Source organism: Salminus brasiliensis, chromosome 20 (genome assembly GCF_030463535.1).
Source record: "Salminus brasiliensis chromosome 20, fSalBra1.hap2, whole genome shotgun sequence".
Classification (NCBI taxonomy): Eukaryota; Metazoa; Chordata; class Actinopteri; order Characiformes; family Bryconidae; genus Salminus; species Salminus brasiliensis.
The window spans coordinates 7,924,058-7,938,950 of NC_132897.1; the positions used below are offsets into that span (position 1 = coordinate 7,924,058).

Sequence of the window (14,893 nt, forward strand, 5' to 3'; positions counted from 1 at the left end):
TGTAAGAGTAGAGCTGTGAACTATCCTGCAGTTTAAAAACACCCCATGAATCTGATGTAGACTTTTTTGTGAGGACTTTTCTCATATACAACGTAAGAAAATTCTTAGGGCCAGAGCACACCGACCGGGCGAACATGGACAGATACAAACAAACATTAATGTTGGGTTGGTGTTGGTGTGATTTTGTCCGATTTTGACCTCAAACATGATTTCGAACATGACTTACCATAGTGACCAGCTCACTGACTCTATTGCTTAGATGGGTTTTTTTTTGCTAAGCTAAAGCATCAATATTGTCATCGACTCTTACTTATTGCCAAAAACTTTAAAGAACACTTCAGATGCTCCCCTGAGAAGATGCAGTCCCATCATTGGTGTTTTCCCAAAGTATATAAGGTGTAGCTAACCACTGATCATTGAGGTTTGTCTTGATTTTCCAGGCTTCCTCTAGCAAATTCTGAACGTTTTTAATATCCATTGCATGAGCTTTGATACGCATGCTCAGGGCCTAAATACAGGTCACATCAGGGGACAAAATTTTCTGTCAACGTGAGGCGACATCTGTCTAGAAAAAATCAAGAGATGTGAATCCGGATGGGTCTGAATGGGAGTTCAGTGAAAAACAGCAGGTAATTCAGCCTTTAATTTTCTCAGAGGACGATGGAGAAAAACACAGGCGTGGCTGATCTGAATGGGAACTCACAGCCAGCCAGCCACAGGAGCCAACATTCGACTGCTGGAGTTGGGCTCAGCATGTTTGGTCGGTGTGCTCTAGCTTTTGGAAAGACATCAGTGCATGAGGCTCATTGTTAGTAACATTAGAACATATGGGTAATTTCAAGCACCGCAAAAAACATTCCTCATCTTAGAATACTGCATAAACCCACAGAAGAATACATGCACACACACACACACTCCCACTGTAAACCAGAGAATGGGGAAATTTACACACATAACCATAACTCAACACCGCAGCCTCTACAATGACGGGCAGGCAAGGGTTTATGGGTGCTGTGCTTGTTGCTTGTCTGTCTGTTTATAACCAAGACTGGACAGAGTGTAGACTTATCTTAAACACACACACACATACACACATAAATTATTAACCTGAATTACTGAAGGCTGAATTACGCTAGGTCCTCTACAGTTCAGACAGAATTCATGACTATCCCTAATGTAGGTCATGAAATCAGTGCTTTTACTTTTATGCTCATGTTTGCCTGCTCCAGAGAGTCCTATTCTATTGGCAGTACTTCTCAATACAGGGGCTAGACAAGCTGTATGTGTGCATTTGCAGTAATAGGTGCAACAGTAGCTGAATGCTCTTATGTGAAGGGCTGTACAAGATTTTGATATATATAACTGCCTATTCAGCCTACCACAGTTTAGCTCTGCCCATTCATGTCAGTGTTAAAGGTATAGTCTCAGAAACAGCCTGTTTATTATTAAGGAATAAATTGAGGTTGGAAAATGCAAGACAAATATAGGATATGGGCCCTTTAATGCCAGGAATGTGAATGATTTGTCCCTTTTTCTTTTAAGGTCAACACCCACACACACACAGATACACTTAGACTCAGGTATGCCAGTCAGTTTAGAGCAGCAGTACATGACTGGAGAAAACTATGACCCTGTTTAGACCTGGTCACTTCATGCGTCTTGAGTATCAGAATTATAGGCACATAATAAAGCTGCATTCAAACCAGATACAAATCCAATCACTAAAACTACTTCAGGAGGGAGTCTGAGACGCATTTGAGCCACGTTATAGCAGTGTAAACACATCCGTCTCTGCAAGACACATTTGACAACCAAACTCCCAGTACATCAATACCAGTAATAATTGTAGCGCAACGAGTGAATCTGCATATTCCCTCTTACACAGCGATCTGATTTCCGGCTGACTAACCGGAGACGCATCTGATACTGGTCACATGAAGTGACCAGGTGTGAACAGGGTGTATATGTGTTGTTCACTCACGGGTTAGTCTGGCTGAAGATGAACATGGAGCTGTAAGGCAGGATGGGACGAGGGCTGCTTTGGTTGACCTCCTCCAGGTTCTTCTCCGTCATGGGCACGGTCTCACTGTCAATACTGTTCACTGAAGCAGAGAAATACAACTTACAGTTACAGCTGTAGCGACGTGTTGTTGTTACCGTAATATAATACATCACAGTGAGATCTTTGGGGATTATCGTGGGTTTCGTCAGTACTGGGTAACTACAAGCAGTGCTTACTGGGTATGAGAGTGGTCTCTCCAGGTGGGGAGGTGATGGTGACCGGTATGTGGACTCCGAGCCCCCCTGTGCGGCTGACGTTTCGCTGGTTGTCTGAATCCTCAGGTTTCTCCATACCCCACCTGTTCCCCACCGCAGGCTGCTGAGGAGTAGCTGCTAGAGAGTCTCCACCCACTTCCGTATGCCTAGAGTAGGAAAGGAGTAGGAAAGCAGTAGCAAGGAAACCTCAACGACCAAACTTCCTTCACACTTCCTTCCCAGAAAGTACCTGAACCTCTGTTGTTACCTGTGTTCTGGAGACTTGCCCTCATCCCTCTCCCCGTTCTCCCTCTGCTCCTCACCCTCCAGGGTGGACTGGGCCTTGCCGGCTCTCTGCCGATGCCTCCTCCTTCCTCCATTGGTTCCATCCTCCCCTCGCCTCTCTCCATCCCTCGTCCCTGAGCGCGACCCGTCTCTATGATGGGAGCGCCTCTCGCTCCTCCCGCCGCTGCTCAGAACGCCGTTTCCCTCTCGGCTGGTCCTGTGCGAGTGGTGGTGTCTGTGCTCCCTCTCTCCACCTCTGCCGTCCTCCGCCGAGCCCTGCTGGTGGTGGTGCCTGCGTGCCCCGTCCCGGCTGCGGCTGCGCTCCCCTTTGCCCTCTTTGCAGCGTGTGCCCTCAGACTCCTTGTTGCTGCGGCTGTGGTGGACGTGCCGGCGTCCCTCTCGCGAGTTCCCAGTCGTCTCTCCGTTCTCCTGTGTATCGTCAGACGCCCGCTCGCGTCTCCGGTGGTGTTTCCGGGGTGGGTGCGACTGAGGGGGGTCCATCGCAGGGGGATCAGGAGGCAGGTCCTGGGGTGTCCCGGCCTGGCCCTGCATGTTCCTAGGTTCTTCCCAGCAGCGAGGCTCCACCACCAGCGGCCGGTCCAGGTGGGTGGTGAGGTCAGGGCGCAGGTGCTGGCTGGAGGCCAGCCGGGGGCTGAGCTCCTCGGAGTAGAGGGCTTCATTACTGGCCCGCATGTGCTTACGGATCTGAGAGGTGCGCTGCTCCCAGACAGACATCATTTTTAGAGAGCGTCGCTGCTCTTTACTGGAGGAAGAAGAAGGATCAAGGAAGAGGGGGTTAGTGTTTAAACAGGCAGGATTAGTGATATTTCTTCATGAATTTCATTTTGAGCCATTATATGGACCCTCAACACACAGTTTGTCTTCCATCCATGTCAAGACCACCTTTAAACCCTCTGGTACTCCTGGAAATGCCTCTCCTACACTGTTGTGTGTGGGCAAATTCTGTCAGAGAGGTTTTTTTGTAATATGGTAGTACTGTGTATGAGTACTGCCATATTATCATTTCCAGTAACAGTCATGATGTATACTACAGTCTTTGATGTCATGACATTTCATATCACATGCTAATTTGGTTGAATAGTGTCATATAGGTGTGACAGCATATGGCATCTGCCATGACATGTTTATAAGGTTCAAGTATTACCTGGAAAAGGTACATTTTTGTATTATTGTTTATTGTGCTGCTGAGTGCTAGACTAAAAGCTAACATTACCAGCCCCTACTACAATCTCTTCAGCTAGCTAACTGCACCCCACGCCGACTGGACAACGAGAGGACCCAAAGAGGATGGCAACACTATCCAGAAAGCTAGGCTAGGCTAAGCTAGGCCAGGCAAGGCTATGCGGCTACTGTGGGACAATAAAGGCAGAGCTTATCAGCTTATTTCCCCACAAGCCCACCATAAAAGGAGAATCAGTGTGCCTTCATACTGAGGCAGAATAACAGGGTGGTAAATAGGCATGTAAAACCTCATTTGAGCATTTTATTTTTTACTGATTATTGTATGATAATTATACCATGTTACAGAGATACTTGTTTGTATGAAAAGTCTGCATTTCTTTATTCATTTTGACTGATTTCCTAATTTGAACTTTTATTTAGACAGCACTAATAGTCATTGTCTAAAATCAAAAAAAAATTGTGACAAATTAATTTAAAAAAATTATGCAATAAGCTAGATAACAATAATAACTCACCCAGGCTCCCTATGTAACAGCAATGGAGTGCAGTGGGACTTTTCTCCCCAAATTAAAACTCTTTATAGCTTTCTGCATCTTATTGCATTATATTTCATCAATGCCTTAAACCACACTTAGTGTCTAATTAGGACAATGGCAGAGACATGCTTTTTGTGTTGATATTAATCAAAAGCATACTCTCCCTTCTGGGTTGTTTTGTAGGTGTGTGTGTGTGTGTGTGTGTGTGTGTGTGTGTGTGACTCAGAAAGAGAGGAAGAGAGAAAAGAGGGTCTTTATGGATGTCAAATTACAGAAGTCAGTCAACCGTGTCTGGACATGCTGCATCCGGCCTGCTAATGCTCGTGGATTATGGCTGACCGAAATTGGACCATGCATCCCAAACACAATATCAGATGCACTACATGGATCATGACTTTCAGGGTGTGGACAGACGGGATTAGGGCTGATTGTAGCTTAAATGACCTTCCTCATGTTATCTGACTGACTACATTCTGCTCTAATTAGCTGTTTCATGTGTGTGTGTGTGTGTGTGTGTGTGTGTGTGTGTGTGTGAGAGAGAGAGAGAGAGAGAGAGAGAGAGAGAGAGAGAGGAAATGAAAGGCAAGTTATTGGTAATCCCTTTGCTGTTGTCATTGGTCTACAAAGGTTTGTAGCATTTCTACGGCAGCTTTGGTGGGATATTTTTTACATGATAAGCCCCGCTGCTGCCAGTTGTGACAGGAATTGGGAGAGCTAATCCAGTAAGAAGCAGTAGAAACTGTGCGCTGGGAAACTGGTGAAAGTTTGATCTCATTAGGAGATGACACATTAGCTCTATAAAACAGCCAAAACTGGTCCGTTTTTGTAATAACCAAGAGTATAAGTGTGCTGTTTTGTTCAACAGTGATATCAAGAGCTAATTTAGCTAATTTAGCCAGCCATGTGCATTTCATTTAAATGTATTTTGTGTAAAACAATGTATCTAGCAAAGTGCAGCCTGCTTTTCAACCCATTTAGCTTTAGCTTCAAAAACCTGTGCAAAATCGCAATTAGGAGAACTACTACAGAAGGTGTTTTTAAGTGTAGAAGTTAAAGGGCAACTTCACTGATGTTTCAAAATGTCTAAATAATTAAATGTCTAAGATGGAAACAAAGTCATTCAGGCCGATTTGTTGTAAAACGTTTGGTTCTAGAGAAATCTTCAGAGGCAGAATTGTTCGCAATGGTGGAGAATGGAACCAGATGTCTAAAGACGTCTTAAAGCCACATTACAGAAAGCAGTTATGTGAAATGGTTATGAAAACCTAAGATAAAGTTTGGTAATAGTTTCAGAAAGTTTGTTGGCACAAGTTGTTTAGTTTGAATTCATTCATGGCGGAGGGGTACATGAAGGACACTATAAGGCAAAATAGTCCCCATAAGAAATTGGATTCATTGGTGGTTTTGGGGAGTTAATAAAGTGGCTGTATTTGAGTTGACCTCTGGTTCCTACCAGCACTTTTTTATTGCGAAGAAACCTGAGTTGGTACATTTCTCTACAATGAACATTTCACAGCAAAACACTGAATTATGCATTTGTTTGTGTTGGGGGGGGGGGGGTAGAATAGAAACAGCTATTTCAGCTATATCTCCCTCTGTATTTAACTGAATGAGTGCATGAAGAACAATTAAGGGATTTGAGTTGCTGTAACTTACCTTAACTTACACCCCATTACACTGATGGTGTTGAGAGGGAAATGCATGTGTGAATGTTTTAACACTTGATAATACACAAAACAGGGGAGTTCAGATGCAGGGAAATGGAGGATGGGCGCTTTCACATATCCAGTTTACACCAAACACAATGAGGAAGGAGTACAATGCTGGTGTGCTTATAGAGGCTTTTAGAGACAGGGGTTTCAGGTGGTTCCTACACAATACCATTACCTCAAGTAGTGATGGGCAGGGGAGCAGACATAACTCCTAAAACACATACAGGGGCACACAGTCAAATACACACACACGTATAAACAAAAGGAGATCCCACACTGACACATACAAAAGGTTAGAACACAAGCAGAGACACAAACACGGAAAAAACAGGGCAGTATACAGACGTACAGACAGAAAGACAGACGCAGGACAAAACTGAAGCAACATAAAAGGTCCAAATAACGATGAAACTTACGCCACAGGTATGAACAGTAATTCAAACAGACACGTCCAGCTGTTGTTTACTCGAAAATGGCCCGATTCATTAAGCGCCCTGCCATTTTTACCATGATATTAAGAGGAAAAAGCAGCAGCGTCACGTGTGTTTATCCTCATAAACCAGGATTACTGGTGTGTTTTAGTGCCTGAGTGAAAACTGAGGGAAACTACATTTCCCGCAAGCTCCATTAGTGATTCCTAAACCACACTGTCGTGCAAAAAAACTTGCCCTGGTAAGAAGCTGAAGAATATATATAAAATGATCATTTCTAAAATGTTCTGAGACATTAATGATATTAATGCATGTACACACATTTAACCAGCTAATAAACCCATACACTACCAGTCAAACGTCCAGTGAAAAGCCTGAAATTGCCTTTTTGGACAGTACAGACAGTTTACTCCAACCGAAGCAGGATGAGCTCTTTTTTTAATACCCTTGATTTAGGAAGAAACAAGGAACGAGCAGGTGTCCCAATACTTTTGTCCACATTGTGTATTTTTCAAATTATGTTTGTTACTGTATTTTAACAGCACTTCTGCTTCTTTCATTAGAAGCTGTGGTCCTGATCCTGAATTTTGCATTCAGTTCTTGCACCCAAATAGACATGAGCGTTGGTTATTAATATGTATGAGGTCATTAACATGTGGATTTTGATTGGCTGTCACTGAGGTGACATTGAGAAAAACTGCAGCAGTGACGATAGAGTGCTGCACTGAGGAACACCACCAGAACTTTATGAATATAACTTAAATACTGAGCCGCACATTGTTGCGCGGTGCAGCACTGTTACACTGAGTCTGGCCCAATCGGTCTTCTCTCCCTGCTGTTTAGGATGCTTTGAGAGAATCATTTGAAAAAAGAAAAAAAGAAGATGTTTTATTTAAATGTTTTCTTAGAAATAATGCAAAAATGATTTCTGTAAATAGTACGGAAGCCCAAAAGGGTCACGGATTTGCACATTGTATTTGCATTCAGTTAATTCCTGTGGTTTCATGACATAGCAAATCTTGGTCTCCTGAGATAATGATATAATTCTCTAATTCTCTAAAGCAAAAAATAGTTTTCTTTCTAATCAAGAGGGTCATTAGGGTCCCCAGTGTAAATGTTCAATGTATGTTGTGTAAAGTCTAATAAATGTTTGCTGTTCTTCATTTTTGCTACCCTCTCATCAGGTATGACGCAACCTGGAGAGCTAAAGCTAAAGCTGCAGCAAAACCTGGCAAGCTAAAGCTTGAAATGTGCTTGGGAGAGCAGTTGACCTCCATGCATGGCCTCTTAGTGGCTGAGTTGCAGGACGGAAGGGAGGTCCCGATACAGCACCGTCGCTGGGGAGATCAGGCGCCCACCACCTGCCGTCTGCCACCAACCTAAACCCTGCCCTACTAGCAAAGCACGTAGCCAGCCACAGAAGCGGAGAAGCAGAGAGGCGATGGGTGCTGCCTGGGAGACACCGGTGCATGCGGCCAATGCTGTCGTCGCCCGGAGGGGTAAAGTGGTGATGTTTACTGACTTACTGCCGTACTAAGGGTAAACCTGACCCACTTTTAGGACCACCCATTCGAGCTTGTGTCTATATATGGGCTGGTAACTCGGTTACAGATAGCAGAACCTCAGTAAACCATAAAGATCTGAAATCACAACTGCAGCTGAAATTAAAAAGTGTGTGTGTGTGTGTGTGTGTGTGTGTTGCCATGGTAACATAAGCAAAATATTATCTATATAAACTTTATCATCATCTCAAGATAATATTGATGTGTTATCACAGGAAAAGGGTTTATGGTGTTATGATAATATGAGATCTAGAGAAACCCCATAAAACTATTGACATCATTAACACAGGAAAACCAACTGAATAAATATGCTAATTCAAGGACCTTTAGGGCTTCGGGTGACTAAAATTAGGCTAGTTAAATAAAATTAGGGTAGTTAGTCTAGCTACTAGCACCCTAGTAGTGTATTTCTCTCTTTCTGTATGTGTGTGTGTGTGTGTGTGTTTGCAGATGGCGGGCACTCCAGGGCTTGGCTGGCAGAAGTGCTGACTCACTGGGCACCAGCAGCAGCAGTAAGAGCAGCAGCAGCTCTAGTAGTGACACTCATTCACATACAGACAGCTGGCTCTGAGAACACAGCACACTGCCAGCTCCGGCGCTAGGCTAACAACAAACCATGAACACCCGGCGCTCCCAGCTAACCAGCTAATCTAGAGCAGCGGAGGAGCAACATTGAAACCTCACTGTAAACACAAGAGCCAGCGGCACCCACTGGGTCTTCAGTTCCCCACGTTAAAAGACTAGTTCAGCAAAATATCAAATATGCAGAATTTTGTCCGCTAGTGTAGCTGATCAGCCAAGGCTCGTTGCGTGCCAAGGCCTTAATGTAGCCCACATAAAGCTCCAAAGAGTTCCAAACTGTGGTCATACTTTGTCCAGTTCTTGTCTTGCAAACCAAACATATGTCTTGGCTGATTGACTACCCTGCTGAAAAGTCCAGCTCAAGACCGGCTTTTGCTGGTACATGGTTTCAGATGGTCTAAGCTGGTCTTTGATCGGTCAGATCGAGTCAGAGAGTTTGATTGGACAGGCGAAAGACATGCCCTATGCCGGTAAGCCAGCTGGTTAAGATGGTTAAATAGCTTAGCTCTTGATGATGGTGGGTTTGATGGACTGATCAAACTGGTAGTCAAGCTGGTCATACTGATTGAACAGTTTGGCAAAGCTAGTAGACCAACATGGTCAGGCTGGTCATGCTAGCTGGTTGGCTAGTTTGGTCAGGTTAGTTATAGTGATAGACCGGCTTGGTCATACTGGTGGACTAGCAGAACGGCCAAAGTCAAATGAAAAGAGCTGATTGACCAGATTAAGCTAACCAGGCTGGGTTTTTTTTGAGTATATTTAGGGTAAATTGTTAGTTTTTTTGAAGACCAAAGAAACAAAGATGGTTTAAGCTGGTGACACTGGTTGACCAGTTTGGTCAAGCTACTCATGCTGGTGGACCAGGGTGGTAAGGCTAGTCATAATGGTGGACCAGCTTAGTAAGGCTGGTCAAACTCAATTGATAACGTACCCTTTGCTGGTCAAGACCTAAACTGGTCGACCAGATTAACCAGCTTGAGCTGGCACATTCGGGGCAAGCAGAAAATCACATGGCAGATTTCATTCAGACAGAAATCTACAAATGTTTACTTCTACTGTACTACATACTGAGATCCCTCACATGGACCTAGAACCACAACACAGACTAACTGGAAATGATTCCTACAATTTTTACTACTCAAAACTACTCAAACTACTACTACTGTATTTAAAAGAAATCCCGATACCACAGGAGGGTCAAGCTGAAAGGTTTGTACAGAGTCATGAAGCACACTGAAAGTTCTGATTTGGTATACATTTAAAGTGAGTGGAGATGGAGCGATATGGTACCGGCGAGTGTGTGTGTGTGTGTGTGTGTGGAATAAAGGAGGACAGGAAATGAAGGAGCAGGCTGTAGCAGAGTAAAGAAACTCACGGTGAATCAGAGCCGGAGTGAGAGGAGCTGTGTGACAGTGCACCTCCATTCGGCCTTATAAAACTGCATAAACCAAACCAAACAAAAACAAACAAAGAAACAAAAACAAAAGATGGGAGGGGAAAGAAACAGGGGGGGCGGGGCTTGAGAAAGTGGAGCTGTCCCTCACACTGACTCTGGCCTCGCCCCACAAAGGTCAACTCAACGGGAGTAACAGTCTCAACTGAGTTCATGCCAGAGTTCAACAGAAAACTTTGCATTGCATATAATTTACAAAGACATTTATCCTAGTGTCCAGTTTAATCCAGTCAGTCCAGCCAAGGAGCTGACCATTTGGTGTAGGAAAAATGCCTTGTAAATGAACAGATTGTTGAGAAAAGAGTCCCAAACGGATACCAAATCAAGCCGAGAAAACATAAATGTCATTGACATATCTTCAAAACCAAGAAAATCATAACTTCATTGAAATAAACATTGTTATAGTACAACAAGCTGGCCATAATAACACAAATACAGAGTTCCAATTTGCCTATCAAGCCCATTTGACTGAGATTTGAGTATTCAATTTAGAGCTATGGAAATTTGCAATATAATGCCTAATTTATTAGGCTAACAAATACTCTATGTCAAGGACAGAGGCATTACTGTTTCATTACAGTAACAGGAACCAATGGCAGCTCCGGGGAGCTCTTATTACCAAGCACTGTATCAAAGCTATAAGCTAGAATGCCCTGCATAGAGACTACTTGCCTAATGTGCTCCTCAAACTGTTTTTCTCTTCGCAATAAGCCCCTCTGTCAGGGCCCATCAGTCAGACTCTACACACTCGGCAAGGTCTAAGGTCTGATCTATTTGAGGGCTAAAATATGCATGCCATTTTACTGGGGACAGAAGCCTTCACAAGCATAAAACAGACAAAACATATAGACGAGTGAACGTATCAACACACACACACACACACACTCGTAAACATACATTACACAGTATTTGACCATCCACACACTCACTCATACAGACATAGTATTCAGAGTTCAGCCCAAATGGGATTAAACACACACACATAGAACATAAACACAGAACATACACAGCATAAACATGTACTTCACTCATATAATAAAAAAGGAAAGCTGTTACTGGTGTACACCAAAAGCAGTGGGGTTTAAATCCCCCCTTCACTTACGCTGTGAGAGAGATGTTAGCGGCCGACATGGGGCTGACCTCTTTCACCTCCTTGGCCTTCTGCAGGGCCAGCTTTTTGCTGATAGCCTCCTCCTGTTCCTCCTCATCCTGGGAGAGAAAGAAAAATGGGAGAAAGCAGTCATTTGTGACCCATTACCTATTATGAGACAATAAATACCTGTAGTATTATGACTAATATCATAAATGTAATGTAGCATAGTATGTGTGTGTGTGTGTGTGTTTAGCAATCTGTCTTCTACTTCTTTCCTTCAGGTGGGGGCATGGGTGGCTAGCCAGTTGCTTAGCGTAAGATTGCTTAGCCTGTGCTTGTTCAGGCTATGACGGGGATAGCTTAATGAGCTTGGTGGAGAATGCTAACTGCATAATGCTCGTCATGGGGAAGAGGATGGGTCATCCTACTCAGAGTGCAAGGTTAGTTGTGCTACTCTCCTGAATACTTCAGAAATCTTTCTGCTATAAAACAATAAACCACGTTTCAGAAAAACAAGAGAAAACAGTGGCCTTCACATCCAAGGCCGAATGGTAGCTGTGATCTTTCCCTGTACTGTACAGTATTAATGTAAAGCCTTAAATCATGCTAGTAGTGCAGGGCTCCATTACCCTGAGCTACTGAGCGAGACAAGCATCAGTCAACAGTGAACGGCCCTCCGAGACAGTGTTATGGACCCAATAAAGGGTGGCAGTGTATGGCGGGGTATGGAGACAGGAATGGCTTCCTCTTTAACCCAGCAAACAACAGATTCATGGTGTGTCTGCCCAACAACAGATGGCTGGTAAAGTGTGAGTGTGTGAGAGAGAGCGTACAAGCTACCTTAGTGAGTTCCTGTGCGTTGGCGAGGTTGTCAACAGCAATGGCCAAGAAGACATTGAGGAGGGTATCTGTTCAGGCGTGTGTTAAAGTAATAAGGACACATTTCTACCAGTTTTAGAAAGTTGGCATCGATCAAATCCAAGCCCTTCATTTCAAAGCGTGGTACTTAGTGGTATTCAGTATTCCTATCCAGAATTAATGCGAGAGTAGGATACAGTTTCCGAACAGAGTGAGGACGATGAAGTACACAGAAGAGAACATCCCGCGCTTCACCCCTCCCTGAGATTCAATGCCATGATACATGACTGCATTCCAGTCCTCTCCTGTCAGGATCTGCAACAACAAGCAATACAGTGAAGCATCTGCAGCCTCTCCAGATTCAAATCACTAGCAGCAAACTTTCCAGCATCAGCTTTACCTGGAACACTGTCAGGATGGCAGCTGGAAATGTATCAAAGTTTGTCGTTGGGGTCTCCTCTTCAAAATTAAACCTAGAAGACAGAAGAACAAACTCTGAGCCCAATCAAATGCAGGGATTACAGTTCTTACTGCTGCACTATATAAATGCCATATACAACAGCTCTCGCCGGCACGGGAAGAGAGGACGTTAGCCTGGCAGTAAAAGCCAGTAGAGAGGACGCTAGCCTCTCAGCCACAGAGCGAGAGCCCCCACAGAGACTCATACTAGAGTCTCAGGTTTAGAGGAGAAGTGTTTTGGGTGTGATTGGTGCATTTACGTGTAAATAATACATGTTAGGGTTGACTTGCATGGCTGTCTGTGTGTGTGCCTCTGAGCTTCGCATGGTCCTCCAGCCATGTGACTCAGCGTCTCCGCGGGCTGATATCACATAGATAGACATTACACAGTTGGAAGACAGTATTGAGCACAGTTCTATAGCTCGATGCTGGTTGGCTTTATACCTCTATAGTCCATGCCTGGCATTAAGCATGTTGCCAATGGGTTCATGTTGTTGTATTGGCAGTACAGGGTGTAGACAAGATGTCTGTGTTGCACATCTGTGTGTTACTTAAAGCAGCTGAATGCATGAAGGGGTGTCCACAAACATTTGTACATACAGACAGACAGATGAATGCATTTATTATGAGAGGTCTCCACAAACATGTGGACATATAGTATATATAGATAGATAGATAGACAGACAGACATACAAACAGAAAGACAGACATTAGAAAAGGTGCCCACAAACATTTGGACATATAGTGTAGATAGATAGATAGATAGATAGATAGATAGATACAGACAGATGTCCAAATAGATACAGACTGACAGACAGACAGACAGACCGACAGATGTCCTAATAGATGGACATTAAAAGAGGTGTCCACAAAGATTTGAACATATAGTGTGGATAGATAGATAGACAGACATACAGACTGACAGACATAACGACTGAAAGACAGACAGACAGACAGACAGACAGATAGATAGATAGATAGATAGATAGATAGATAGATAGATAGATAGAGAGACAGACAAACAAACAGACAGACAGACAGACAGATGAATGTGTTTATTAGAAAAGGTATCCCCAAACATTTGGACATATAGTGTAGATAGGTTGAAAGATAAACAGACAGATGCACAGACAGACAGACGGACAGACATTGGAATGTGTCCACAAACATTTGGACATATAACACACAGGACAACAGCCAATAAGAGTAATTGCATAATTACGGCTCCATGCGGAACCTCACTGTGCAAAACATAGACATCCATACTTCCCAATAAACCAGCTTCCTGTGTGCTGTTTATTCCCGCATGCACAAATAAGCTTTGGCTCTGGAATCTGCGACTGCTCTCATAATAATACATACACAAATCCTCACGCTGAAATCCAATCTACCTCCCACCGCCCTTATCTTCTGCGCTCTTCATCTCTCTATAGGGACCTAATTACAAGGCTATAGAAAGAGCTGAACAGGAGGAAGAAATGGAGATTTTCTCTTCTGATTCTTTGAAAAACTACATCCTTCTTAACGGTCGTTTACCTTTCTCTCTGAGAGTGTGAATGAGGGAACAAGCTGGATGTGTTAAATGTGCCATTGTGTGGCAATGTGAGTATGTGCACGCCGTATTCCAGCAGTTCCTATAGACCCCAAACATCCAACATATGCAGATTTGGAGACAGTCCTACCATATTCCAGATACACTATATATCCAAATGTTTCTGGACACCCCTTCTAAATAATGCATGTATCTACTGTTGCGCCCATTGCAGACAAAGACAGCTTGTCTAATCCCTGTAGAGAACTACTGCCAATAGAACATGACTCAGCAGATAAACGTGAACCTACTGGTATGAAGCCTCCAGCATTGAGCTGTGGAGCAGTACTTTTGGGATGAGTTGGAGAGCTGGGGATGAGGTCAGGTGGTGATCATCCAACATGCAACCAAATCCTCACAGCAATCCTTCAAAATCTAGTAGATTAAGTCCTCCCTGGACAGTAGAGCCAGTTACTCCAACAAACACACACTTTTTAATACCCTTGATTTCAGAAAAAACAATAAATGAGAAGGTATCCCAATACTTTTGTCCATATAGTGTACATCATCAAAAGGGGGTCTTCATAGTTTACTATTTTCCAACATCCTCTTTGTAGTTTTTCTTATAACTACATTCCTGTAGCATCGTAATTAACAGTTTCATAGGCCCCAGAATAGAACCCTGAGGGACTTCCCAAGAAATGTTAGTTACCAGATAATTCACAATACTTTGCCCATTAAAATATTAAAATAGAAAATATTGGTGAAAAACGTGATTTGGTGGGTAGCATAAAAATATTTAGGTAATATTATATGAGCCCTGAAAGTCAGCCCTGCCGCTGACCAGATATTATGGGAGTGACACTGAAATGATAACTGTATTGCAGACACAGCAGCATTGTAAGCCCTGTCTAGAACACATCACATCATCT

At 43.5% G+C, this 14,893-nt stretch overlaps 1 protein-coding gene across 6 annotated transcripts in view; it reads right to left on the reverse strand.

Moving 5' to 3' along the window:
* Positions 1–14,893, reverse strand: part of cacna1ba (calcium channel, voltage-dependent, N type, alpha 1B subunit, a) — a 158,870-nt gene that overhangs the window by 49,703 nt on the left and 94,274 nt on the right. For 3 of the 6 annotated variants that reach the window (XM_072664578.1, XM_072664579.1, XM_072664582.1), the window contains exons 15-23: positions 12,372–12,444; positions 12,169–12,286; positions 11,954–12,021; positions 11,123–11,229; positions 9,943–10,005; positions 6,168–6,203; positions 2,525–3,304; positions 2,239–2,423; positions 1,982–2,102 (exon numbers count right to left, since the gene is read on the reverse strand). In XM_072664578.1, coding sequence (XP_072520679.1) covers positions 1,982–2,102; positions 2,239–2,423; positions 2,525–3,304; positions 6,168–6,203; positions 9,943–10,005; positions 11,123–11,229; positions 11,954–12,021; positions 12,169–12,286; positions 12,372–12,444 — 1,551 coding nt within the window. The remainder of the gene's footprint in view (positions 1–1,981; positions 2,103–2,238; positions 2,424–2,524; positions 3,305–6,167; positions 6,204–9,942; positions 10,006–11,122; positions 11,230–11,953; positions 12,022–12,168; positions 12,287–12,371; positions 12,445–14,893) is intronic. The other 3 variants (XM_072664581.1, XM_072664583.1, XM_072664580.1) reach the window with 2 other exon arrangements.